General features: G+C 40.7%; 1 protein-coding gene across 4 annotated transcripts in view; it reads right to left on the bottom strand.

Annotated features, from left to right (window-relative positions):
- Positions 1–3,017: 3,017 nt before the first annotated feature.
- Positions 3,018–24,237, bottom strand: part of LOC128890263 (rap1 GTPase-activating protein 1) — a 60,112-nt gene continuing 38,892 nt past the window's right edge. For 3 of the 4 annotated variants that reach the window (XM_054148590.1, XM_054148591.1, XM_054148592.1), the window contains 7 exons: positions 9,165–9,473; positions 7,271–7,453; positions 6,284–6,522; positions 5,683–5,961; positions 5,284–5,449; positions 4,299–5,141; positions 3,018–4,178 (listed from right to left, as the gene is read on the bottom strand). In XM_054148590.1, the coding sequence (XP_054004565.1) occupies positions 4,017–4,178; positions 4,299–5,141; positions 5,284–5,449; positions 5,683–5,961; positions 6,284–6,522; positions 7,271–7,453; positions 9,165–9,473 (2,181 nt within the window). In that variant the 3' untranslated portion in view covers positions 3,018–4,016. Of the gene's footprint in view, positions 4,179–4,298; positions 5,142–5,283; positions 5,450–5,682; positions 5,962–6,283; positions 6,523–7,270; positions 7,454–9,164; positions 9,474–22,026; positions 23,328–24,237 lie in introns of those variants that run through there. The other variant, XM_054148593.1, reaches the window with a different exon arrangement.

Genomic DNA, 24,237 nt, shown 5'->3' with positions numbered 1-24,237 from the left:
TAAATTTAGTTTAGTTAAGGTTTTTTTGAGTTAAACCTATTTACGCCATCTAGCGGTGGAAATTTAGAACTATTTCTCGACAAACTTGGGCGGTTTGCGAAGAGATGGCGCCACCGTAGCACGCTTTAGCTCTGTCCTTGTCGCATATGCTACCCCCCTCTCTGTCTCTCTCTCGCACAGCCACTGTAGCTCTGTCCTTATCGCACACGTTACCCCTCTCTTTCTCGCATAATGCCAAGCTACCTCCATTTGAGCTTTTAATCTATCCGCTAGATGGCTATAGTGCTGTTTGTCAGATTTTCACTGCATCACCCCCGCACCGGCCCGCACCCATCCGCCTGAATATACATGGAATGCACATGGAGTGTATGTACAATTGTACACATGCAACGTTAGAAGACATCAAGAGTTGTTAGCAAATGTTAGGATGTATTGGGAGGTGTTTGGAGATATTAGGATGCATTTGGAGCAACACTAGCATTTTTGTTATTTTCTTGACTACTATGTTAGATACAATTATACTTGAAAAACTAACTGCAACTGTAATTGTCTTAATTATTATTTTTTTTTTGTTTTTAGTAAAAATCAAATCAAATAATAGTTTATGAATTTTATTATAGAAAAGAAAAAGTTATAAATGGGTGTATACTAAATATTTTGATATTATGTGTTCTTTCTAAACAATCATTTTGTTAATAAAATTATTCCAACAGCGATATGATACATATCTATTCGTATGTAAAGCTATACATCTATTCTATATATGTAAAAGCGGTATGGTAATAAACGTAAACAATTGATTTAAATCATTTTATTTATTGACGAACATCGTTACCACTGATTTTCATGTTGACAGTCGTGCATAGAAAAGAAAAAAATAGAATGCGAATACTTACACCAGTCATAAGAAATATATACTTTCGTGTCATAGTGTCAGAGAGTAATTGTATTCGCAGTTCTGTTAGATAGATTTGGGCGATTAATATTAAATACAAAATATATATATGTATATATATATATAGATATATATATTTATAGCAGTAATATTTTCTCTCTCTCTCTCTCTCTCTCTCTCTCTCTCTCTCATAATATAATAACACATATCTCTTTGTAATATAGATAATCTTTCTTTGATTTTGCAAGGCCAGCATAGAAATCACACTAGAGAATGGTAAACTTAGTTTTTGTCTCCTAAAATTTAGACAAAGAGATGCTCTTATCAAATGAGCCATTAATTTAAACACAATTCGTGATATATACATTTATAAAATTAACCTCGGTTAATTACGAATTTCTCATAAATATTAAATTTAATTCTAAATAATGGAAGTTGCTTTTAAATGCCTGTATCTAAATGTTATCAAATGTTCTGCGGTATCGATTTTTTTTATATAATACGCGTGTGCGTGTTTTTTGTCAAATTATTGTTTTCGCATTTTATACTAAATATACTAAAATGGTACAATTTAAAATAATTATGATATACATTTTTCAGCATCTGTGATGTTCCAGTTTATCAATTTATAAACACTACGCATTAGAGTCTACAGTGATTGGATTTTCCGATTCTGATCTTTGATTACGGCTGATAAATTTGTAAATGTCTGTGTAATATTTTTAAAAACAATTTCCAGTTGTTACATATTTATCTCTAGATACCTATAACATATTTCTTTCACCTTTATCTTTTAGATTCACCGTTTCACAAAATTTATGTCGTTTTTGCATAAAAGGGTTTCATTTCGGCGAATTTTAGCTATTTTTGCACCTCTATCAGTGCCGTAACCTTCGGTTTTTGTAACGTAAAAAAAGACATTGACGGTAATTTTGATTGATAAATTCCATGAAATCGAGCAGTCAATATACAATCTAAAAGAACGTCGTGAAAATACATCGATCGTAAACCGTATAAAATATACTGTGTGCTTGTTGTCTTTAAAACAATTAGAAATAGCATTGCTGGAAAATGTTTACAACAGTTGCTGATTTCTGCATTTTTCTTGTATATTTGCAGAAGCATTATTTATCCAGAGATGTTTGCCGGTATTACAAACATCACTGTTTGAAATAACTTTAATGTAATTGTAAAGATACATCGTTGCTAAATATTCATTTCGAAATATCATTTTTTCTCGTAGTTTCGAAAATTTGATGTGAAATTTGATAAAACACAACTCTCCCGCAGTTAACATTCAGAAATAACAGTTTTTCAATATCAAAGCAATGTAAAGAATGTAAAAGGTTATGTCATATCGAGAAACCAGATGTTTCGTGTAAAATGGGAAGAATGCGATACACTCGAAAACGACATCGTATAGGCAGTGATAATTGTGATATATCTGCAAAGTATTTGTAAAGTTATACAAAGTTTCATTGAAATACAGAAGAAAAATTGTACTTGTAGAAAAAATCGTCAATCGAGAAAAAGTATATGTATGTATGTATACTATCTTATACGCGCTTCAGAGGCAAATATTGTATGAAAAGGAATGTAGAAAAACTAAGAGACGTAGATTTTACTAAGATAAACTTTGGTATTATATATGAGTGAACTTTCGTGTCCCTCTGTTCTTTCTTTTCTTTAACACTTTCGATCTTTCCGTGTAGGAAGATAGCCGATTATTTACAAAAAAAATGATATAAAGTACAACGTGATTACTACTACTACTAATAATAATAATAATAATAATAATGATAATGATAATAATAAATCGTCTACTAATACCGTCAGTGAAAAATAATGAAAATAAAGTGCGTAACTAAGCAAACAAAGCACGCTCAGTTTACGTTGCGTATTAGTGAACAATAAACGATAATACGTGTTCTATTCGTACGCTAACGACACATCGGTACGGTGTGTGTGTGTGTGTGTGTGTGTGTGTGTGTGCGCGCGCGCGCGCGCGCGCGCGCGCGCTTGCGTGTGTGTCTTAAACAATTTGGTGCAGCTAAATCATCGTAATCGTTAAAATGGCTAGAAAAACTAATCTTACGCTAAATTGGCTAACGATATCGGAAGATTAATCAACGAAAGCATTCGTACTTTCTACAATTGTTTCGGTCTAATACAAGAGAAAAAAAAAACTAGTAATGGTTTCGGTAAATTTACCGTGATAAATACTGTTTCTAACAATACACATTCTTGTTTCAACATGAGACGTGAGAAATATATCGATAAAATACATATTTCTATAGTCCATAAGCGCATCGATACTTAAATCAGTCGCTTTATACTGTTTTATGGGACAACGCGCTAGTTACCCCGTTTAGAAACAACACGAGGACTACATAGTACATGTATGTATGTGCGTAATACATACATACCTGTATATGTACGCCCTCAATTTATGAACATTTAATTATTACAGATAAAATGTATTATATTATTTAATTTGTGTGTTTACACTTAGTTTCGGAAACACTTAGTCTAAAGGCCATTTTACGTTTTATTCTAAAATTTCTAATATTATAATGACAAGATGCGCCTACGTCTTTAATGTTTCCATCTCTATTCAAGTTTGCGTGTGTTTGTGTGATCATTTATTTGTAATTATATTGACTATTAGAGGTTAACTTATACCTATTAATAAATTAATAGATAAATAATATGGTTAAAAGTCAAACAAGTATTATACCACAAGTAACAATTAGCTACGCTGCAAATATCTGAAATGACGCGTCGCTATAATTATATGTATATCGCAGACTCATTTTGTTTTCTAAATCTCGTTTTCACTTCTAAGCCCGTCACGTTTAATATACAGCGTTTGTACCAATTTCTACCTAAGAAAGTTTAATATAGTTCAAGTAAAAACGTAAAGCATCTCGATTGCAAGTTTCAAACTCTCTGCAATGAATTTTCGGAAGGTTTCCCTCGAAAGAAACGGTTCCGAAAAAGTAACGGTATTCTCGTAAAGAGTTGTCAACTATTACGCCCAACTAATTATTCAAGTCTAATTGTCGTAATGGGAAACGTTACTCACCGATGCAGGTGTATTAAACGTGTCTCGAGGAGAGTTTTAAACGGTAGATGTTTGTTGATTGTTGTTATCCAATGGAATACTCGTTGAACATTCTTTCAACATTGCTCGCAATCGAAGAATTTCCTTTGAAGCGGCTGCAAGGTCGGATTGCAATTGTAGCTCCTTCTCTCGTAGACGTTTTATATCACGTTGGCAAGTCTGTAAAAAAGTGAAATTACTGCGTCAAGTATACGGGATATTTGAATATATAAAGATCGAACGAATCAATAAATGAATAATAATTCCAATTTAAAATTGAAAAAGGTACTTGGTACATACCACATTCTGCCTCAGTAGATCTAACTTGTCGCATTTAAGCCTTGTAACTTCCATCTTGAGGTTTTCGTTTTCTAAAACGCCATCCTTGGTGGCGCACCTTGCCGTGTCGTGAGTTTCCGCAGAACTCATCGATTCGAGGCCTGTGTCGCTGTCAGGATAGACGGCCTGGTCGAGCTCAAGTTCGCTATTCAACGAACTGTCGTCACTTTCCGAAATAATACGCTGCGTAGTCTCCGTCTTCTCCGATCTTTCTTGTTTCCTCAAGTTTTCGTGAGTCAGCCTTTGGACGGAAGGTGCGGAAGTTTTGTCCATAACGGTTGTATCGTTGCTGGTACAAACCGACGCGGTGGATTCTCTACGATCGACCTCGTCTTGCTGTAGGGTGGCTAAACTGCTATCCTGATTGTCCGTGTTGGACAAACTACTGTCCTGGCTCCCTAAACTAGGGCTCCCGTGTTCCGAATCTCTTCGAAGGGTCAGATCAGGGGAGCCTAAAGGACTCGACGGTTCTATCGAACGTTTCCCGCTAATCTTAGTAGTCGATTGTCGATTGCTCGGTGGACTAGGCTCCGATTGACCCTTTTTCGATAACTGCTGAGGTACGCTCTCTGTAGACGCGTTTCTGACCCGCGAAATCAGTGCCTTCCGAACGGTATCGATGAATCTAGACCCGCTTCCTCCGCTACCAGATCCCGATGCGTCGCTCGCCGTCGGACTTACCGGGCAATTTCCACCAAATCCTAAACCGGCACCACCCAAACCGATAGCTCCGCCAAGAAATTCCGCGGTTTTTCCTTGCAAGTCTTCCGTCAACGACTCCAACAGTGCCGATCTCGTTCTTAGCTATTCATTTGAAATTGATCTCGTTAGTATCGAGAATCGATGTAGAGGATCGTGTCTTGTTGTCTTATCATTTCTATATAGAGTATTCTCGAGAAATTTCAGTTGGAAATAAAGAAACGATGCTTAATAGTTGTATAGTTACCTCGAGTTTCGAGAACTTGTCAGCTTTGTACGCTGCGTTTTCAGCATTCACTAATTTCGTCAGAAGGAATTCCTTGAATTCGACTCCTCGCATAAATACAGCTGGTGCTGGCAATGCTGGACCAAACCAAGGAACATCGTTTCGAGCCGTGATGCTTACTTTGTACCTGTATTTAGAATACGAATGTATAAATGCCTAGAAATACTGTGCCGCGATCGGTAACATCGGTAATATCATTCTATATCTACGACCGTACAATTGAGCTCATTGTCAGTTTCGATAATTAACAGTACATTAGAGAACCGATATATCCGAATTTCACGGCATCTTAACGCGTCAAGAACACGGTACACAAGTACGTACGTACGTACGTACGTACACGAATCTAAAAATATATACCTGGTATTAGAAGTGCAGGGGTCAACGACCTGCACCACGATGAATGCATGTAAGAAGTGGCTGGCGATCATATCTGGGCTGAAAGGAGTTGGCTCCTCTTGGAATATTATCGCGACGATGTCATTGCCGATGTGTCTTTTACGCTGCAATTGCTGAGAGTCCCCTGAACTGTATGGAAGAAGGGAGGCGACATGGAAGAGCACTTCTCGCCCTCGAAATACCTCGTATACCGCAGAATCTCCGGTCTGGCCGTGTCGAGTATCCAAACCTCCGCGATATCTGCGAAAATCAACATTCGAGCCTTAACGTCGCGTCGTACAAGTCCGTTTACATACATTACATACATATTACACATTAAACAACCTAAACTCTCGGTGGACCCTCGCAGTGAAATTCTCGGATCAAAACTATCCGAGTCGGCATCAAATTATCAAAGTCTAATATTTTAAATATCGTACCAATAACAACTATAATATTCGTTTAAAAAACTCATATATATATATATACTCGTATTTCGCGGAGATACTTTGCGCTATTCTATTTTAAGCGATACAGTATTTTAAGCGACACAGCGATAGACTACAAACGAAATGTTATATACCCTTTGTGATCCTTCAAATCGATCCTTTGGCCTAGCAAGTCGAGAAATTCTTGGAAAGCTGGCGTAATTTGCCTGTTTCCAAAAAGTTGCTCCTCGGTGATTTGCCCGGCACGTTGATGAAGAACGCCGAATTTAAACCTCGACACCAACGCGTGTTCGTCGTACCGTGCTATCAGTGTACCAGCACCAGAACAGACCACGGGCATCAGCGTGCTCACGTTCAACGTCTCGTTGATTGCCTGTACAAAGAATCCACGTTAAACAGACATTAACCTTCATTCAAGTAAATATTTCATTTTCATTTTGACCCTAGACAAAATATATGAAACGAATTAAAAGTTTCCCACTCTTTATCTAGCGTATACACATAATACATTACACACCGTGTATCGGTTAGATATACTAATAGAGTTGAAATCAGAAAAAATGCTACATGCGGAATTCTTTCTGAAATATAGACGACTATGACACTGTATGCGATTAAAGTCGACATCTGTTTCTCTTTAACAAACAATTTCACGTGGTATTTTTCCGCGCAATCGTCAACGGTATTAAGCTTCTACAATTATTTCGACAATTCTTTTCGTCAACTTGACTCTTCAAGAAATATTTATCGTATGTTTTCGAAATCTGGGAGAGGGGCTGCTCGAGATTAGAGATTTTTACATAATCGATACCTTATCTCGTTCCGTCAATTATACGTGGTATATATTTTCTAATTGTAATCATTCTTTCTTAACATCGCAAACAAATATACATAGAGCTGAATAAACTCTTATTTACAGTATTATGTATTGTAATTACTTTGAATGTACGTACGACTGATATCGTTCGAATGTGTACATTGCAACGTTACACTGTTGGAAGCACCGTTAACCTCCGAGGAGGTAATTGGGCACGGTGAAAGCGTTAAACAAAAGAATACTCGAACGTATTCCGTAAAGCCGTAAAGGGCGTAAAGCGTAAAAGAAACAAGGGAAACTTCACCTTGACCATTTTCGCCGGCGACGGATTCGGACCGAGGTTCGTGGCTGGTACCAATTCGTGGGTCGAGCCAGCTCGCAATCGCAACAAGACTCTCCAGTGCTCCTGTCCAGCGACTGTCTCGGCCTTCACCGAGACGAGGACCGGCCCGTTCTCTCCGTCCCTTCCCACCAGGTTCACGTGCTCCTGCAAAACGAAAAGGAAAAGCCATTTGTCAACGGTGCCACTACGACCCCGACAACTTCCAAGTCCTCGCAACAACGAACAACAATCAACCCAACTATCGGCTGACTTTGACGTTGTTGGTGCGTACCGAGAGCATGGAAATTGTGACATAACGCGACGCGACGCCGACGCCCAGCTCGCGACACTTACACTCGCTGGATTCTCCTATTCAAATCATTTTCTCTTCCGTATCAATTTTCTGACTTTCAACCAAATCAACTAACAATCGCTTCAAACTAAACCTATATACTACATACAATTCTATTTTTAACATTAAGACTGCAACTGTGCATTATGCAGATCACGTAGAAAGATAAGTAGTATGGTTATTAAACGCACCAAGTGATACAGTGCACCATGTGTTTTACGTTACGTTACGTTACGTTACATTACACGGTATGCGTTACGGCATAACACGCCGAGGTGTGTCATTATCGTAGACGTGCTAGAGCAACGCGTTACATTTAATTATATTACACCACACGGCCAGTCTATTTAAGCTAACATGTCACTCTACCTGTAACATCATGGAATTTCATATGAAACAAGTTCGTTATAATTATTACGGATGTTATGATATACTATCATATAATATACACGTTACGTTATTCTAATTATTTTTAAGTAACAAATTCATTCAAATTATTACTTTTTTCGACAACTTTTATAACCGACATCTGCGATGCCATAACAACGCAATTTCGAACTATACGCTAATTGCAGATAACGCATAGCGACAGGTGTGCTTTGAAAAAAAGGACGACAGGTGGACGAACAGTTACGAAGGGATGGAAAAGAGAAATGTCCATGCTTTGAATTTCTTGTAAAGTATATACGGTAAAAGCGGAACAAGAGTAGACACGAAATACCAATTACCATGATGCACCGTTTCGTACACTAATTACAGGAGAAGACTAATCTAGCTATTCTCGTTATAGAGCTTCATCTTTCACAGCTCGGATGCGACTCGACTCGAGTTGACGTAATTTACGCGTTACCTTTAATCAGAAAATAGCAAATCGAATGATTTTGCGAAAGAGTATATTTGTACCCGTGGAATTTGATAAAATTATTAATTAGCACAACTGCGAATAAAGACGCGATAAATTCGCGATGACTTCTCCACGACTGTTTCAACAAGTTTAAAACAGAATCTGACCGAGCCCGATCCAAACTTATTATCTATGTATATGTACAATGCATAAATAATGCAGGTAAAGAAGGGTCTGACGAGGAACCAAGGAAGAGGGCAAGCGGAAGAAAAGCGGAGGCATCTTAAAAGCGTCTAAGAATGAAAATCAGGGATGTCGAAGAGGAGAAGGGAGTCAAGGAGAGAAGAGGAGAGAGAGTTTCTTCTTATTGGTATATACAATATAGGCATCGGTGTAGACTATGAGAACGTTCCCACTCCCACGCCCGAAGTGCTCTTTTCCTTTTCCTGCGCCCCTTTACCCCTCCTTTCCTATCCGCCTCGACTCATCATCCTTTTCTATCTACGCTCGTGATTCTACGCGTGTATGCGCGCTTACCGCCTGCGAACCGTAACAATAGGCTGATCGTAAAGTAGGAATCGTCAAGAAATCGGAAATGGCCGGAATGTCCGTGTGTGGTTGGTTAGTATTTTATGAACGATATACAATATAATAAAACAATTAATGTATAATTTACATACCCTGCCAACGAAGAATCGCCTGTAACATTTGGCGGTGTCGTCTTGGTCTATTCTGGGTTGCCAGGCAGGCTGTGCCGGAAGTAACGCCCTACCAGTCGAGTCCAGGGGATGCCGATGATCGGTACCATCGATCCAATATCCAGGTGGTATCACCACCAAAGGTGGCTGAGATCCGGAAGTGGCTTGCTGAAGCGCAGCCTCCATAAGAGCCCTGCCAACCGGTGCATCTCCGACCGGCGACGGAGAAGGCGAGGGTGTGTGATTATTCTGATTACCAGGACTCGAGGCTGCCCTGTCCTCCCTCGGGGTCTGTAATCGCGACGATATCAGGCTAGTTTGCTACGTGCTTTGGATCTCTATTCAACGCTATCCAACGTTTCAAACTTTTCAACATTTTCCGAACTTATCTATACATATAGTACGTACATATACGTATTCAAGGTGCACGATATTCGTAACGTGTTATCGCACGTAGTTAGCTATGCGACAGACAACTGGTAGAAATATCGATAGTTTGCTTATCGACCAACACGTTCAAGTATGATTGTCGAATTGTTTAACTCAACCAGCTACTATTTGCGTAACTATAGTTTGCCTATGTATACTCTACTATGTATATCAAATATTCCTTTCTCCTAAGAATTATATTATTATTTAGATCTAAGATAAATATTTCTACTCGACAGCTAAAGAATATACAAAGTGGAACATATTGATCAGGCAATATGGAATACGGAATATGGAATATGGAATATGGAATGGAGCACGAACAACGGAAAGTGCATGGAACGCACACGATCCTGCAGGTAACATGTGCTGCCAAAATATCACTGGTTGGACGTTATCACGTGTCACGTGGAATATCGATTATCGAAGACCATACCTCCGTTAAGATATGCCTTCGTTAATCGTCTCTCATCGTGCGATTATTCTTGAAAAATTAACTCGGTAGTATTCGGTAGGTATACTTCGGTCGATATTATCTTTTATTTCAGATCGCATGCAGTTACTTGGTATACTCGTACTTATGCTTACCGCGTACATATATTTTTAAACGTGTTATACAACCCGAGCTAAAATAATAAAACCAAATTTCATCGCGGTTATAGTTGCTTTGTAATGTTTGCTTTAAACGTTAAACGAATTTTCGTTGTATCTGGTGGTAATATCTTTTCGATACTTTTGTCTACCTGGACCCTTCGAATTAACCGCTATGCAATGGAAATGACGCACGCTGCTGCACATTGACCATTAAAAGGGCGGCGACCGCTGATAATAATAGGAACATGTGGTGTTACGGCAGGTGGTAGGTCTGTACATGTACAGTAATACTTACGAGCATAACGCAAACGGCTGCTCGTGTATATCGTTGCTTCTGTGATATCGAACGACCAATCAGTTATTTCAGCTTCCAGTTGTGCTGCTTGCCCTTAACCATTAACATTCATGTACTCTGCGATTATTACCATTTATTATTGCCAATTGACTAACTTTGAATTTCTCGTGGTACGTAGATTCCAAAGTACGCTCATTATACGAAGAAACGAAATTCCTCGTAAAAATCGTGAGACCTCTAGCCCTGGATCTAAACATAATAAAACCAGAAGACCTTTTTTTCCACCATCTTTTTCTCCGGCTGCTAGCATTGCTTCTTCCCCGATGCTTCGACTCGAGTTTATATTTGGCAGCGGAGAAAAAGGAAGCAAGTCGAGAACACCAAGAACCGAGGACCGTCGTCCGAGAACACAAACAACGGAACCAAAAGATCCTCTCTTTTTCCGTCTATTTCGACAAGATCGGTTCGTACATTTTTTCCCCCCACTGGACGAATACGAATTTAGAAGCACTTAAATTAGTGGACGAAAGGCAGAGGGGAAAAAATGAAATTCCTTGGACAGCGAATGGCACGAGAGAGCATCGGGAAACTGCAGGAAGTTTAAGCCAGACGTTGACGAAGACTGTGAAACGTAATCCGAGCGGCCACATCCGCATTACTTTTAACTCTACCGGGTCTTACCTCTTCCTGTCGTTGTCCCAATGAAATCACCAACGCTTCCCACTTATTTCTCTGTATTTATCTTAACATTATCTTTTTTACGCTTTTCTTTTTAAACGTTCGCAGCTTTACGTGGATTTGCATTCGTCGATACGTACACGTCATTGTACGTTAGGCGCTAATAAATAATGTTTGCTGACACTTAACCGTACATGTGACGATACGTTAACATACGCGGAATTAATCGTTTACATAGAATCAGCTGCGAAACGCATACTTTACTACAAATAAATGTTCGGTTCGATTCAATTCGATTCGAGAGAGCCGTAGGTCCTTGTTGAGAATCCCTGGTGTAGCGTGTCCGTCGAGCGGATTTTTAACGCGATAAATCTTGTTCCTGTTCCTTCCCTTGTTCCGATAATGAACACGTAATTAACCGACTTACCGCCAAGTAAAACGTTAACCGTGCACAGGCGTTAGATGCGATTCCACGTGCGAGCGTTAATTGCTTTCTTCGTAAACTCGAGCGCGCATATTTTCCACGTTAATGGCTCTTCTGGTGGGAGACTCTTTCCAGCTTTCTGATTTAATACAATCTCAATCGGAACATCTACGATTGTAAAAAAGCGTTTGTTTAAAAATAATCATTGTTCGGATTTACTTGAGAGATTACGAGAAAACTGCTATTCTCTATCGTTTAAAGCCATCGACCCCGAGTTTCGTCACTTGAAAAAATGGTGTACCGAGATACAGATTATCGTTTATCATTCTTTCGAGTATACACGTAAAAATACAATATAAATCATAAACCAAACGCTGACAAGTGCTTCTTTAACTCGCCAAGTTCCTAAAACGCGATTTAGTACAATATCTCAGGCAACGTATCGATATCGACCACGTTATACGAGAGTCACCGCGCTAGGTACAACGCACATACACACAAGTACGTTGATACTTGGTTTCCCAATGTACACTTATACTTGGTACACGTAATCCTATTACTTTCAATTATCCAATGTGAACGAAAAATGCTCAAGATGTTCCGAATGGCTAAGGATTGGGTATGTAGGCCAAGCTAGCCAAGGCTTGAAAATCTTTAAAGATTAAATTCTGAGGAGGACGTGTTTCTCCAAGCGACCAGCCATTCTGCTTCACGCATATGTACGTGTACGTATTCTGTAAGGAATGGAGCAGGTAAAACCACGGGAAATACGTCGGCGTCGCTTTCCTGCAAGTATAGTACGGGCAACGATGAAAATGCACGGCGGGGCCCGTCGCTTCGTACTAAAACTCTGAAGTTTGTTAACATCTCGTGATGGATGCATAATTGCAATAAATTTTTTAAATAATTTTCATTTTTTCATGTTAAAAATGTTTGTTCGCGTTTGAAAAACGCCGAGTTAATGGGTTGTCGAGGCTCAACTATTGTATGTATACCGCTGCTTCGCTATCTAGCTGTTACGAACCAGCACTTTTAATGCGAGCAACGTTTCCAGCGCACGTTGTTAGTGTATAATGTACCGATATGGGTTATTTGCATTACTCGCCACTTTTGTTACGCGACGGACTTGTATCGTTCGCGCAGAAAAGAACGTTGTCTCGCGTTGTATACTATATTTTTCGTGTATAGGGTAATTTTCATCTAAACGCAAATGTTTGTATATTTCCATTCAATCTTGCCGTTTCCTGCTCTGGCATATCCACACTCGACGAGTTTACCCCGTTTCTTCTCCTAAAGTTGTACCGTTCTTGTGTTCCTTCTCTCGTCGCGTCGCGTCGATGCAATCGAGGCTTTTCTACGGTTGGCACTCAATGAGTCACGACGCACAAACACCACGTTTATGCTATATGCCATGCCTCTTGGCCAAGTCTTGTTCCCTCGTTTTCTATCGTCCTCTCGGTGCGGTCTCAATTTTTCTGCCCGCTACGACCTTCTTTCTTCACGGTGCTTGCGACGTCCCCCATATATTTCTCTCAATTTGCTAGGCCTGCCATTATGCCTATCGGTGCCAATACATTTCCATGTTTCTTTCTCCGATACAGAAAGAAATACACCACGTTTTCAGAACGAGATTTAGTTGAAACACACAGAGGGAAAATATACAAAAATTATGAATTAACGAATCGATGAAATTATTTATCGAGATAAAACCATAGACGTAGAATAGAATGTACAAGTATACTAACTTCAACTCTTATTACAATCTCTTTTACTCGGCATATTTTTAGACTATTCTCTGTTGCGAAACAACGTGATTTTTGGAATGGATTTCATATATAGGGTGGACAGTGACGTGTTGTTTCTATCGGTGGTACGTCGTTATTTATAATTCAAGCGGAAACGCCGCCTCATCGATGTTCGGGGTGGCATACATTCGATAAGACACGCATTCAGCGTATTATGCTCTCTGAATGTAAACAAGGAAATAATGCAGTTATCGTCAATAAATGTGTTGCGTACGACGACACGCTCGATGCTTGTAAATTACTTGGTCCGGTGAATTCTGACCAATCGTTACGTGTCACGAAAATAGAAAATTTTACTTTTAATCCCCATTTATATTCGCATAAATGTCAGTGTTTACCTCTGTTTTCTTCAACATTATCGAGGTATCCAAGCGGTATTTTTTGCATCGTCAACTATACATCATTTTTATCTCTATCAGTTTTCCCGGTCTTGTGTTTCCTCCAGGCTTGTTTTTCGCACAGTCTACCGCGATCACTGTTTCTACCAACTGTTTCAGGTCACATTTCCAAAGGCACGGTTCAATACAACAGAAAAACTATTTGTTCGCGAATACATGTTTTATATAAGCAAATGGTCATTTACTTTTACTTTGCCGTCCTTTGTGAATTTTCTATTCTTCTAAGATGGATGTTGCAACTTTGTTTTAGATCAATCATTAAAAATATCCTTCTGGTAGTTAGTCTTTTTCCCTCGAAAAATATTTCGAACGAAAACGGCGTCAGATATGTATGTGTATGTATGTATGTACATACAAACCGGCGCGTCATTAGCGTCGAGGCAAAGATAGAAGAGGGAGAGACACCCTTGACTATATCTTAGTCATATCTCCTTTCCTGGAATTTTAGGGGAGAATGCAAACGACCGTAAAGAGAGAAGAGAAGAGAAGAGAAGAGAAGAGAAAGAAAAGTTTCCTAGGCAAAGACCGGTAATATACGATATACCAGCTAGACACCCCAATGATTCTTATACGCCAGAGCAACGGAAGAAGAGACTATTGACTCCATGAATCGATCGAACCATAGGTAGTCAAGATTGGAGGCCAATTTCGTGTCTGACTCATGTATTGCCGGTAATACCAATGCGGGGGAGAATAATACTTTGATAAAGTCCGATCACAGAAATGTACTTGGAGAGAAATTCCATCGAGTGATGTATCATCGATCCATGTCCCGAGTTATCTCGTTTTGTCAGAGTTAGTCTCGTTTTAGTCTCGTTTTGTTTGATCCTCTAACAATAAGAAAAAATGGTATTAGCGCACACACGAATTTAACAATGATGGAAAACTATAGAAAAATCAAAAACCCTTAGAGAAAAGACGGTTCGATAAGTGAAAAATTTCTACGGACACCATAAGATTGCAACAATGAGATAACAACGCTTTGGACTTATTAGTTACATCCTTCTTAATTGCACACCGGAAGCTAGAAGCTTCCAAGTAGGAAACGTAACGCATCCAATAATAGTCAAGTATGTTGTGTCGTATCAGAAAAGAGAGTGGCGTTAAGAGTAGATTCATCCATAAGTAATTTAAGACTTTCTAATACGTAGGCGTAAAAGGCATCGAGTATACGATACCAAGAATACAGTTGGTTCGCTTGATCGGCAAAGAACTGCAACGGGAAAGTTGGGAAATCGATGCGAAAACAAGACAGAAATATGTTATCGATACAAAGAAATGTTTGAAACACTGAGTATGCATAGTCCAAGCAGGATGAGACATAGAAAGCCGCTTACTCGAGCTTTTATAATGACAGAGTGGTCGAGCACCAAGGCGGATACATTAGCGGAAGTTATTTCATTATTTCAAGTTTCCATTGTGAACGGTAAATATTCGCAGCGATGATCCAAGTCGCCCGAAGATGCTACACGAAACTCTGCACCGTGAAGGAATTTTACTCTCGTTGCGTTAGTTGTAGGTAATATAACCGAGTAACTAACTTGGATAAAAAAGAGAAAAGTAAGCAAAAAGTAAGAGAATCGTATCAATTTGTACTGACCTCTTTTGTTTCTTTTAACGTTCGCGATCGTCGGCGTCGTCGACGAGTCGAATGAGTTTCGAGCGTAGTTTAGCTAACCGAAGAACGGCGAGAGTAAACAAGAGAGCACAAGAGAGACACAGGATAGGGGGATGAAATGGAGTGGGATAGAGGGGTGTAAAGGAAAAGGCTGAACGCAACTCGCGTATTAATAATGCAGGTCGTAAGGGCGAGACAGAGAATCGAGAGAAAGAAGAGCCTTTTTAACCCCCTGACAAACCGGGGAGTTTGCCGCATTATCCCTCGACCCTAAGCAAACTGCACGAATACAGATTCGTCGTTCTTCTTTCATATCTTCATTCTTTTCGTTCTCGTTCTCGTTCTCGTTCTCGTTCGCGTTCTCGTTCGCGTTCTCGTTCGCGTTCTCGTTCTCATCGTATCTGTATCACAGGCTCGTCTATGCGATTCACACAAACGTTACGTGCACGCGTATTTACTTGCCTATCTCGTATTTACACACCTTTGCGCAGATACTTCTGTAAGGGAGGATATGCGATTCTCAGTTTCCTAAAACTCTGCAATTCTTGTAAATAAGTACTAATAGTCCTTTCGAGACACGTAACAGTACCAAAATAGATTTGGTAAAAAATAGGGATACGAGTGATAATAAGTAAATAATAATGTGAAAGAATCTTTTCTAACGGAAAAATGAACGAAAAATGAACGCTGATTATTCGTATTACGCGAAAGCGAAAGAAAAAATAACAACGCGCGTGCGTACGTTGTTATCAACTACGAAAAACTTAACGCTACGGTTATATCGCGACACTTAAAGTCGAGTGCTATGTATTCCAGCCACGTAAGCGATAATCTAATGAGAGGAAACGGAGCAATTATGGTCGCCTCGACACCGACACCGACGCCGACGCCGACGATTCGATTCATCGCCCTCGAAATTTAAAACAGTACCGAATATAATGCGCAAAGAGGAAAAAACGGTTAGACTCTCACATAGCCGTGTAATTATATCGATGAATGAGAGAACGTGCCGATCAAGCGCGATAATTAATTCCACTATAACCACGGTACTGTATCATCGATAGACAATTATAAATCCTCCAGAGTAATTAGTATTGCCAATCATCGATTTCTTTTCGCTTTTCATGGCAAGTTCTAGCCTCGTTAAGAAACATCGAATATGATAACTTTATTAGCCGCCAACAACAGTGAGTAAATAGTAACTTTAATTGAATACTAAACGGGCGCAGAACGAAAAGTATTATTGTAAATAAAGTTGTTTCAAGTGAATATGTAAACGGTAAAACGATTAAAAGTTTACGAGCAAGGGGGGGGAGGGGGGGGGGCAATAGCTCAAGATGAATTACACGGATCTCAAAATACGCAGCGCACTCGGTTCGCGAGTTACAAAGGTTGCGATCATAGTTGTATAGTAGTTGAAAAATCAAGAGCCCCTCCGTAGCGGTTTTCGTGGCAGAGCTCGGCATGGCAAAAAGCACAAATCGACCAAGTTCATGGAAGAAGAAATCCAATTACATTGCGCACCGCTTTGCTTCCCTTTCTCGCAAGAAATCTTTATGGAACTAGCGATGCTCGCGATTACACTAGTCAACGGAATGTCTGCATTGCATACTTGCTCGAGTGTTTGTTTTTTGCCGAGAAAATTTATCGAATTAACGGAAAACTTGTCTAGTCCAGACTTGCATTCGTTTCAAGTTGACTGGCTAGTCACCTGAATTCGATAACGATATTTATTATACGACACGTAACGTGCACCTACTCGCAATTAGGTACAGTCGGTACACCGAGTAACCTTGGTTTTTTTTTTTCTAAAACACAGCAAGAAACTCATCTGCAATGCGTTCTCTCTCTCTCTCTCTTTCTCTCTCTAAACTAAACTAAACTAAACTAAACTAAACTAAACGTCTACAAGAATAATCGGAAAGATGATTTCGGTTCCAAAGTTTCCAGAATATCTCGCCAACGAAAGTGTTGGATTTTTGCGACCGAGAAAAGGAGAAAAGTCGAGGAAAAAGACAACTTTTTTTTCTTCCATCCGATGTGCCGGAGAAGGAGAAAGAAACAAGAGAGACGGTGTCTCCCGTGGGGATGAATAATTCAGTACGGGAGCGCATAGTTGGACGCGCCCATGTACCGTCTGCCTCGTATACATACATATACCTACCTAAAGCAAAAGGTGTGCCAGGAATGAAATCGTCGTCGCGAACCGTGGTCATTTCTACTAACGACGCCCAATCTATGCCTCGAACACGACCGAATATAGTCATTGGCCCAGAGCGCCGCGATTTTACCGCGAGTCCTTGCACGGAAAACAACCCCAAAAGCTCAACATTTCCTTTACTTTTCATTTACGATACGTTTGCGACTATTAATATTTATTAATATTTATCAATATTTGTCAGAGTGTGAAAAATACAAATGATACGGATACGTTCAATAACAGAAATTTAAATACCGAGAATGTGTTGGAAATTCGTAAAAGAAAAAAAGAAGAAAAAAAAAGTGTGCGATGCAATTCATGGTCTGCTGCGAGCAACTGTCTATCTGAAATTACGCAACACAATGTTTGTATGTATTACGTTCCGACGTAACGGGTTTGAATACCGAGAATGAAAACCTATCGATAGCGGGAATCCATGGGGTATACGCTCGGATTTCACCAAAACAATGAATTATTTTCGAATTGCTCTACTACATATATGTATACATATATACATGTATATTTCAGGAACAGAATGTCACTGGTTAGCAGTTATGAAACATGAACGACAGAAAAGATAAAAAGAACGAAAGTAAAGTATACACGTTTTCAGAATGTCTCGCAAAAGTTTGCGATCCTTTCGACCTCGTTACGATAAATGGCTCTCGCCGGAAGTAAGACTGTATCATTCGAGTGTCCCTGACGCAAGATTTTGAACAAGCATAACGGATGCTATCATTCTAAACCAAGGACGGTGACATTTTCATTATCGTCGCGTGCACTTTAAAGACGGAAAGAACCGATTTCTTTGCGTAACTCTGTATCGCGAGTGTCGGTGCTCTCAAGAATCTCGAGATCTTCTAGATAAGAATTAAACACTGACAACTTAACAAAATATTTTTTATCGGCACGAAACTACTCGATGAATCGTGTCTTTTACCGGCTGGGGGGATTTTTTTTATCGTGTTTACCGTGCAACGTTTTAGGAGGTAAAGCGCATTACTCGTTCCTAAACCGGGTTAAGGTCGAAATCGTGAAATTACCGGCTACGAGCAAACACGATCGTGATCAAATATATCAAACGGTTTTCGTACCATTGTATTTAAACGTTCGATACGATATTGCACAAGTACACGCGTTTTTTAAGCTGATTCGAACACGTTATCTTTCGATCTAACTACGATAACCTTTCGCGAAGCTCTCGACGTTCGTTTCAATTCCGCGATAAGATCGATAATTACAGCGATGATATGCATTATAGTGTCGCTGCGCCATGCCATCCGGAACAAGGCAAGAAGAAAAGAAAAAGAAAAAGAAAAAGAAAAAGAAAAAGAAAAAGAAAAAGAAAAAGAAAAAGAAGAAACAACTGAGTCGCAAAGCCAATTCTTTTTCAGGAAGAGTATTTTACTTTGACATCAAAGTATTTAACATTCATTTTCATTCGTAATAAGAATAATTATGTCTGCTTGCAATTGTTATCGACTCACGATGCGTGCGTGCGTGTTTCAGCACGAAGAAAGAATAGGAATAAACGTTCGAAATGGGTTACAAAGGTAATCTAACGTATCGATTCTGTTGCCGCATTGCAAGTCCGGACACTGTCTAGCGAAAATTAGATCCTGTTCTAGGATGGATCGATTTTTCGTCGTTTCATTGGTCGTAGAGCGAACGAGCTGGCAGCTGTGCGGCGTGTTTGCACCTGGCTTGTCTATATGGCGACCAAGCGAACGCGTCTCTTACTAAAATCTCGCTTCTGGGGCAGCTACGCGAACGTGCGCGCTGCTCCGCCTTGGCTTCGGGCCTTATACGTTAAAATAAGAAAAAAAGAGAGAAGGAGCCATATGAGAACAGCTGTGCGGCCCCTTTTGCAAACCGCCTTTTAGAACGGAGTCGAGCCGCTAACCGTGAGCGCGCGCCACTTGGTTTTTTACGGCTATGAAACGCTTCTCCGCTCATGTTTTGGATTTGCAACAGTTCGATCTCCGGAATCATTTCCTGCCGCGATTAATTTTCTCCGTGCGTGACCAACAACGAATTTCCAACGAAAAATGGCCCGACTGCTCCATTTCTTAATTAGATCAAAGTCAAATTTACTTTGAATCGCAACGTTTTTCTACGCGATGTTAAACTTTAAGAAATCACGAGTTAGAACAATGTACATACGTGCCAACAACCTGGGAGAACATTTCAACTTTACATGCAATTTCGTTGCAGAGCAACGATCTTGTATGCGGGATGCTTCGAAATGCACCGTGTATCCAGTTTCGTTTTTCTAAAAGAGTCTGCACGTATCGCGAAACAATAGCGCGGCAGAGAATGTAGAAAATACTCCGCGTTGCTTTTTTAAAATGCATTCGATCCGCTGCACGAATCCCGCATTTACTACCGCAGAGAAAATACATTTCTCGTGTTGCACTTATCCTGTAACGCTTCCGGGAACTTTTTTTTCTATTCGCACACGATCCGAACGGTACTCAACGATTACGACACTCGCGACGGTCGTTCCTAAAAATCTCCTAAAATCGTATCAAACGATCTTTCAGAGCAAACAAATCTATAATTTCTGTACACATGTGTAAAGTACGTAAGAAAAAAACGAATGGGATACTCGTTATCGGAACACGTTCCTTAAATACGACAATCAACGTAGAATTTTCGGAAGGCTCGACTTTCGCTGCGGTCAACGTTGCGTAACGAAACGATTAATTTGTCAATAATAATTACGTGGATGATACAATATTTAATGGACTGTTGAGCAATATCAAAGTACGACTAGTACCCTTTCGCAGCCATATTATTGGCGCCGCGGCTGACTGCAACGCGAGCCGCTCCATTCCATTCCATTCCATTCCATTCCATTCCATTCCGGCGTGCGTGTGGACTCTAATCTTTTAGCATGTGTATGCAAATGAAGAAATTTCAACGGGTGAATCCAATCGTACCTATTTGCGAGACACAACTGCTTTCGCAGGGCATCGAGAGCTACTCTAAACTTACGAGAGACGAGAGACGAGAACATCCCAAGAAGCTTCCGAAATGAACATTTAAAAACGAATAGAAAAGGTCGATAGAAAATCCAGTAAAGTCATCGCATTACTCGGTTCTGATTTAAACGCGTGTAACGGATAAAACAAGTGACAATTCGCAACTCGTGCGCGCACTCGCCTATAATAGAATACTCGAATTATCGGCGGAATCGAGTACGACGAATCAACCAACGACAGCATGGGCGCCGCTAATAAGTCGTCGTCGTTCGAGATCTTTAAACGTTCGTTCGACGACAAATGTAATTCTTGCCAATCAGGCCCAGTTCGTCTTGAACGAGAATTAAAATGTCTGTCGTCGAGCACGTGCTGGCGAGTCGTTAAGAGCGAGCCTTTAACTCGCTAGACGACTCCATGTCCTTTCGGTGTATTGTAATCGCGTATTTACGCGTACCTATAGATTCGAAGTTTATATTCCAGTGATAGTTTGCGATACTTGGCCATTCGAATACCATTCGAATGCAGAAAAATTCGACGACAAGTCCGAGTGTAGTGTCGAGCCTATCATTGGCAACAGGTCGTACAAGAGGGAGCGTGTGTCTATACAAGAGATTGTACGTGCACGCGTAACCAACGACTCGCGGCTGGTCATGGGAAAATAGGACTTTTTAAAGAGTTTCGCGGCGCAGAACGATGGAGTAACGGGTTGTTAGAGGAAAATTACCGCCAAGCCGATCTTTGTGGTTACAGTTACCGCGCTCGTTTCTTGCCACTGTTTCTTTCCGATCCGTCCGCCTCTGGCTTGGATCCCTTTCTTTTCTTTCATCGCCACTTTATCTTCGTCTTCGTGGGTAAAAGCTCGTCAAGCTTGCGCGCAAAAAGTGTAACGGCAACCTTCTCAACTGTGACGTATCGTAACCGTTTCATGTACGAAAAGGAAATACGCGGAAGTGGTCCGGCACGCGTAATTACAGGAATTAAGATAGCGAACAAATCGTTTCCAAATACCGCAAGACGTCAAACTATCGCACACGATGCTTCGACGATTATTCCATTAACCGGTTCGCTCGCTTATCACCTCGTGTGCTATACATGTATATGTATATGTATAACACCGGTTACCGGTATAGGGTCTCAAACGACGAAATCGACCAAATAACTGATAGAGAAAGTGCTTGGAAAGATTAAACATCCATGAATTGATTTGAAAATTGCCTTATCGCTCTAACCTATACACAGTTGAACTCAACGGAAACATCGATGATGAAATACACGAAAGTGTACAGACTTTTCACGGAAGCATATTATACGTATGTATCACAAATCGCTATACGATACCGTTATTTGTCATTGATCGATCGAATCAAAATTTTCTTCATCTTTGATCGTAGTGTTTCCAAGAGCGCGGGAAAAACTGACCTGTGATATAAGTTTCGGGAGCGTGTGGGTATGCGCGTGCGCATGATTATTGTGTCCTGCCGAAGAACGGTCGGTGTTGGGCCTTTGTTGTTGTTGCTGTTGCTGTTGCTGTTGCTGCTGTTGTTGTTGTTGCTGCTGCTGCTGTTGGCTGGCATCCGATCTGAGGTCGTGCCTCCATCTCAGTACACCCATCATAACCGTCTATCGTATCCTTGATTGGCTTCGAGGCTTTACCGAACACGAGTATCTTTTCAACCTTCGCACTACGGAAACCAGTTCGATCTCAACGCTCCGACCTAACCTAACGTGAATGTCCTGTTGCACCTTTACCAGGCTACACTGATCCCCGAGATGCTGGACGCTTCGGCGTCAGCGAAATAACAGAAATTCAACTCCGCGCAGAGAATACACGACACTGTCAGCTCTTTCCTACTTTACACGTAGACGCGGTGAAATATTATTTCCGTCTATTAACGTACATCGGCCTGTTTTATCGCAAATATAATGAAAATGTGAACAAACAAAATGCGTTTAAAAATGTAACTCGACTCGTTTAATCGTAATTTCGTAACGAGGATATACATTGGCAAACTGGTTCGTATTGAAAACGATACCGTGAGCACAAAGTTATTAGGAGACTTGTTTTGAAAACACGCGGGAAATAACAGCCAGAATCGCGTGTAACGCAGTGGCTTGCAAGCATAATACGTATACGCGTACCGCAGTCAGCGCCAGAAAATACGTGAATTTCTGCCTTTCTCTAACAACTTCGAGCCAACGCGTAACTCAACGTGCCGACCTCACTGACATTCTACCGTCGCGTCAGTGTACGAACACCACCAACCACTAACCACCAACCACCAACCACTGACCACTGACCATCAAGCACCGCGGAAAACTATTTAGGATCCCATTCGATCGTGGTTCGCTTCCAGCTCCGGTATACGATTGTTCATTTCGTCATTGAGATTCACCGTCATTCTCGTAATTTGATCCGACGATTATGCCGGGGCGATAACAACCAAGGATCGCACTTAACGCGGTGTGTGTCACTTTTTCACGACTACTTTGGCTCCTCTGTTCTCGTCGCCCACGTTTCGATCGGCAACCGAGCCGAGGTCGGAATAGAAAGTGTTTACACCGTGGGCGCGTTCGACGGAAAGGATCGCGCAGCAGACACGGATGAAACAGGCGCACGTAGCCACGCAAACACGTAGAATAAGAGCGAACGCGCGCACTACAGACGCTTCGACACGCACAAGTGCAGAAACACGACTGGCATCGAGACCGTAACCCGTAACGTAACCGTACGATTCGAGAGGCTTGCCTCGTCTGCTGTCCCTGCTTCCCCACCACCCCGCAAACCCCCACCAACCAACCACTCCTTACCCCCGCGCGACCCGATCGCTTCAACGTCCTGCTGTTCTTGGAGCTCTTGGAGCTCCCACCATCCTGCTGCTGTCGTACCGTGAACAAACGTTGCCATGGTCGCCATCGAGCGCGTAAACTCGATTCCACGGGAACTTGGATCACCTTTTTCTCCTCGCGATTAACGATCAATCAACGAGGTTTCGAGGTACCGTATTTTCAAATTAATTCTCGGGGAAAAAACCGTCGAACAACCTCGCAGCTCGGACTCGGAACAAATCCACGGTATGCTACGCTCATTTATGCCGCGACTAATTCCATTTCATTTTCGTACGCAGAGTCAATTCTGTCCAATATCTTTTTACCATAAGGTAACAAGAAACGCTGCCAATGAAATATTCAGGTTATAGGAACGCATCTGTCGTCTTTTGAAATATCGATTATTAATTTTACGCTATAATTATGTACTAGCATCCTCGTCTCGAGTTCGGAAATCCTCGAACGCGAAACGATACCGCGGGGGTTTTTCTTTATCCGTCAACAATCGTGCCTGTAATTCGTCCAACGTTTCGAATACTCACTCGCGATTGCTATAATTAGAGTGTGTTATTTGATCGAAAGTTTGGCAATGTAAGAGAGATCGATGGCGTTTAGGCGTTGGACTGTTTCTCTTACCTACAAAGTTTACGATAAATTATTTGCTCGACCTACTTTCAGTGGTCGAGTCCAAGACAATGATCGCTAAGAAAATTGCTATTTCAAACTGCTTCTATTTCGTTATTTATATTAAAGAATTTAATTTCACGCTATGCGAGTTACACTTGACACATCCACTTTCGAAAA

The sequence above is a fragment of the Hylaeus anthracinus genome, unplaced genomic scaffold (assembly GCF_026225885.1).
Source record: "Hylaeus anthracinus isolate JK02 unplaced genomic scaffold, UHH_iyHylAnth1.0_haploid 12000, whole genome shotgun sequence".
Classification (NCBI taxonomy): Eukaryota; Metazoa; Arthropoda; class Insecta; order Hymenoptera; family Colletidae; genus Hylaeus; species Hylaeus anthracinus.
This window is presented reverse-complemented; position numbering and strand designations above follow the sequence as displayed.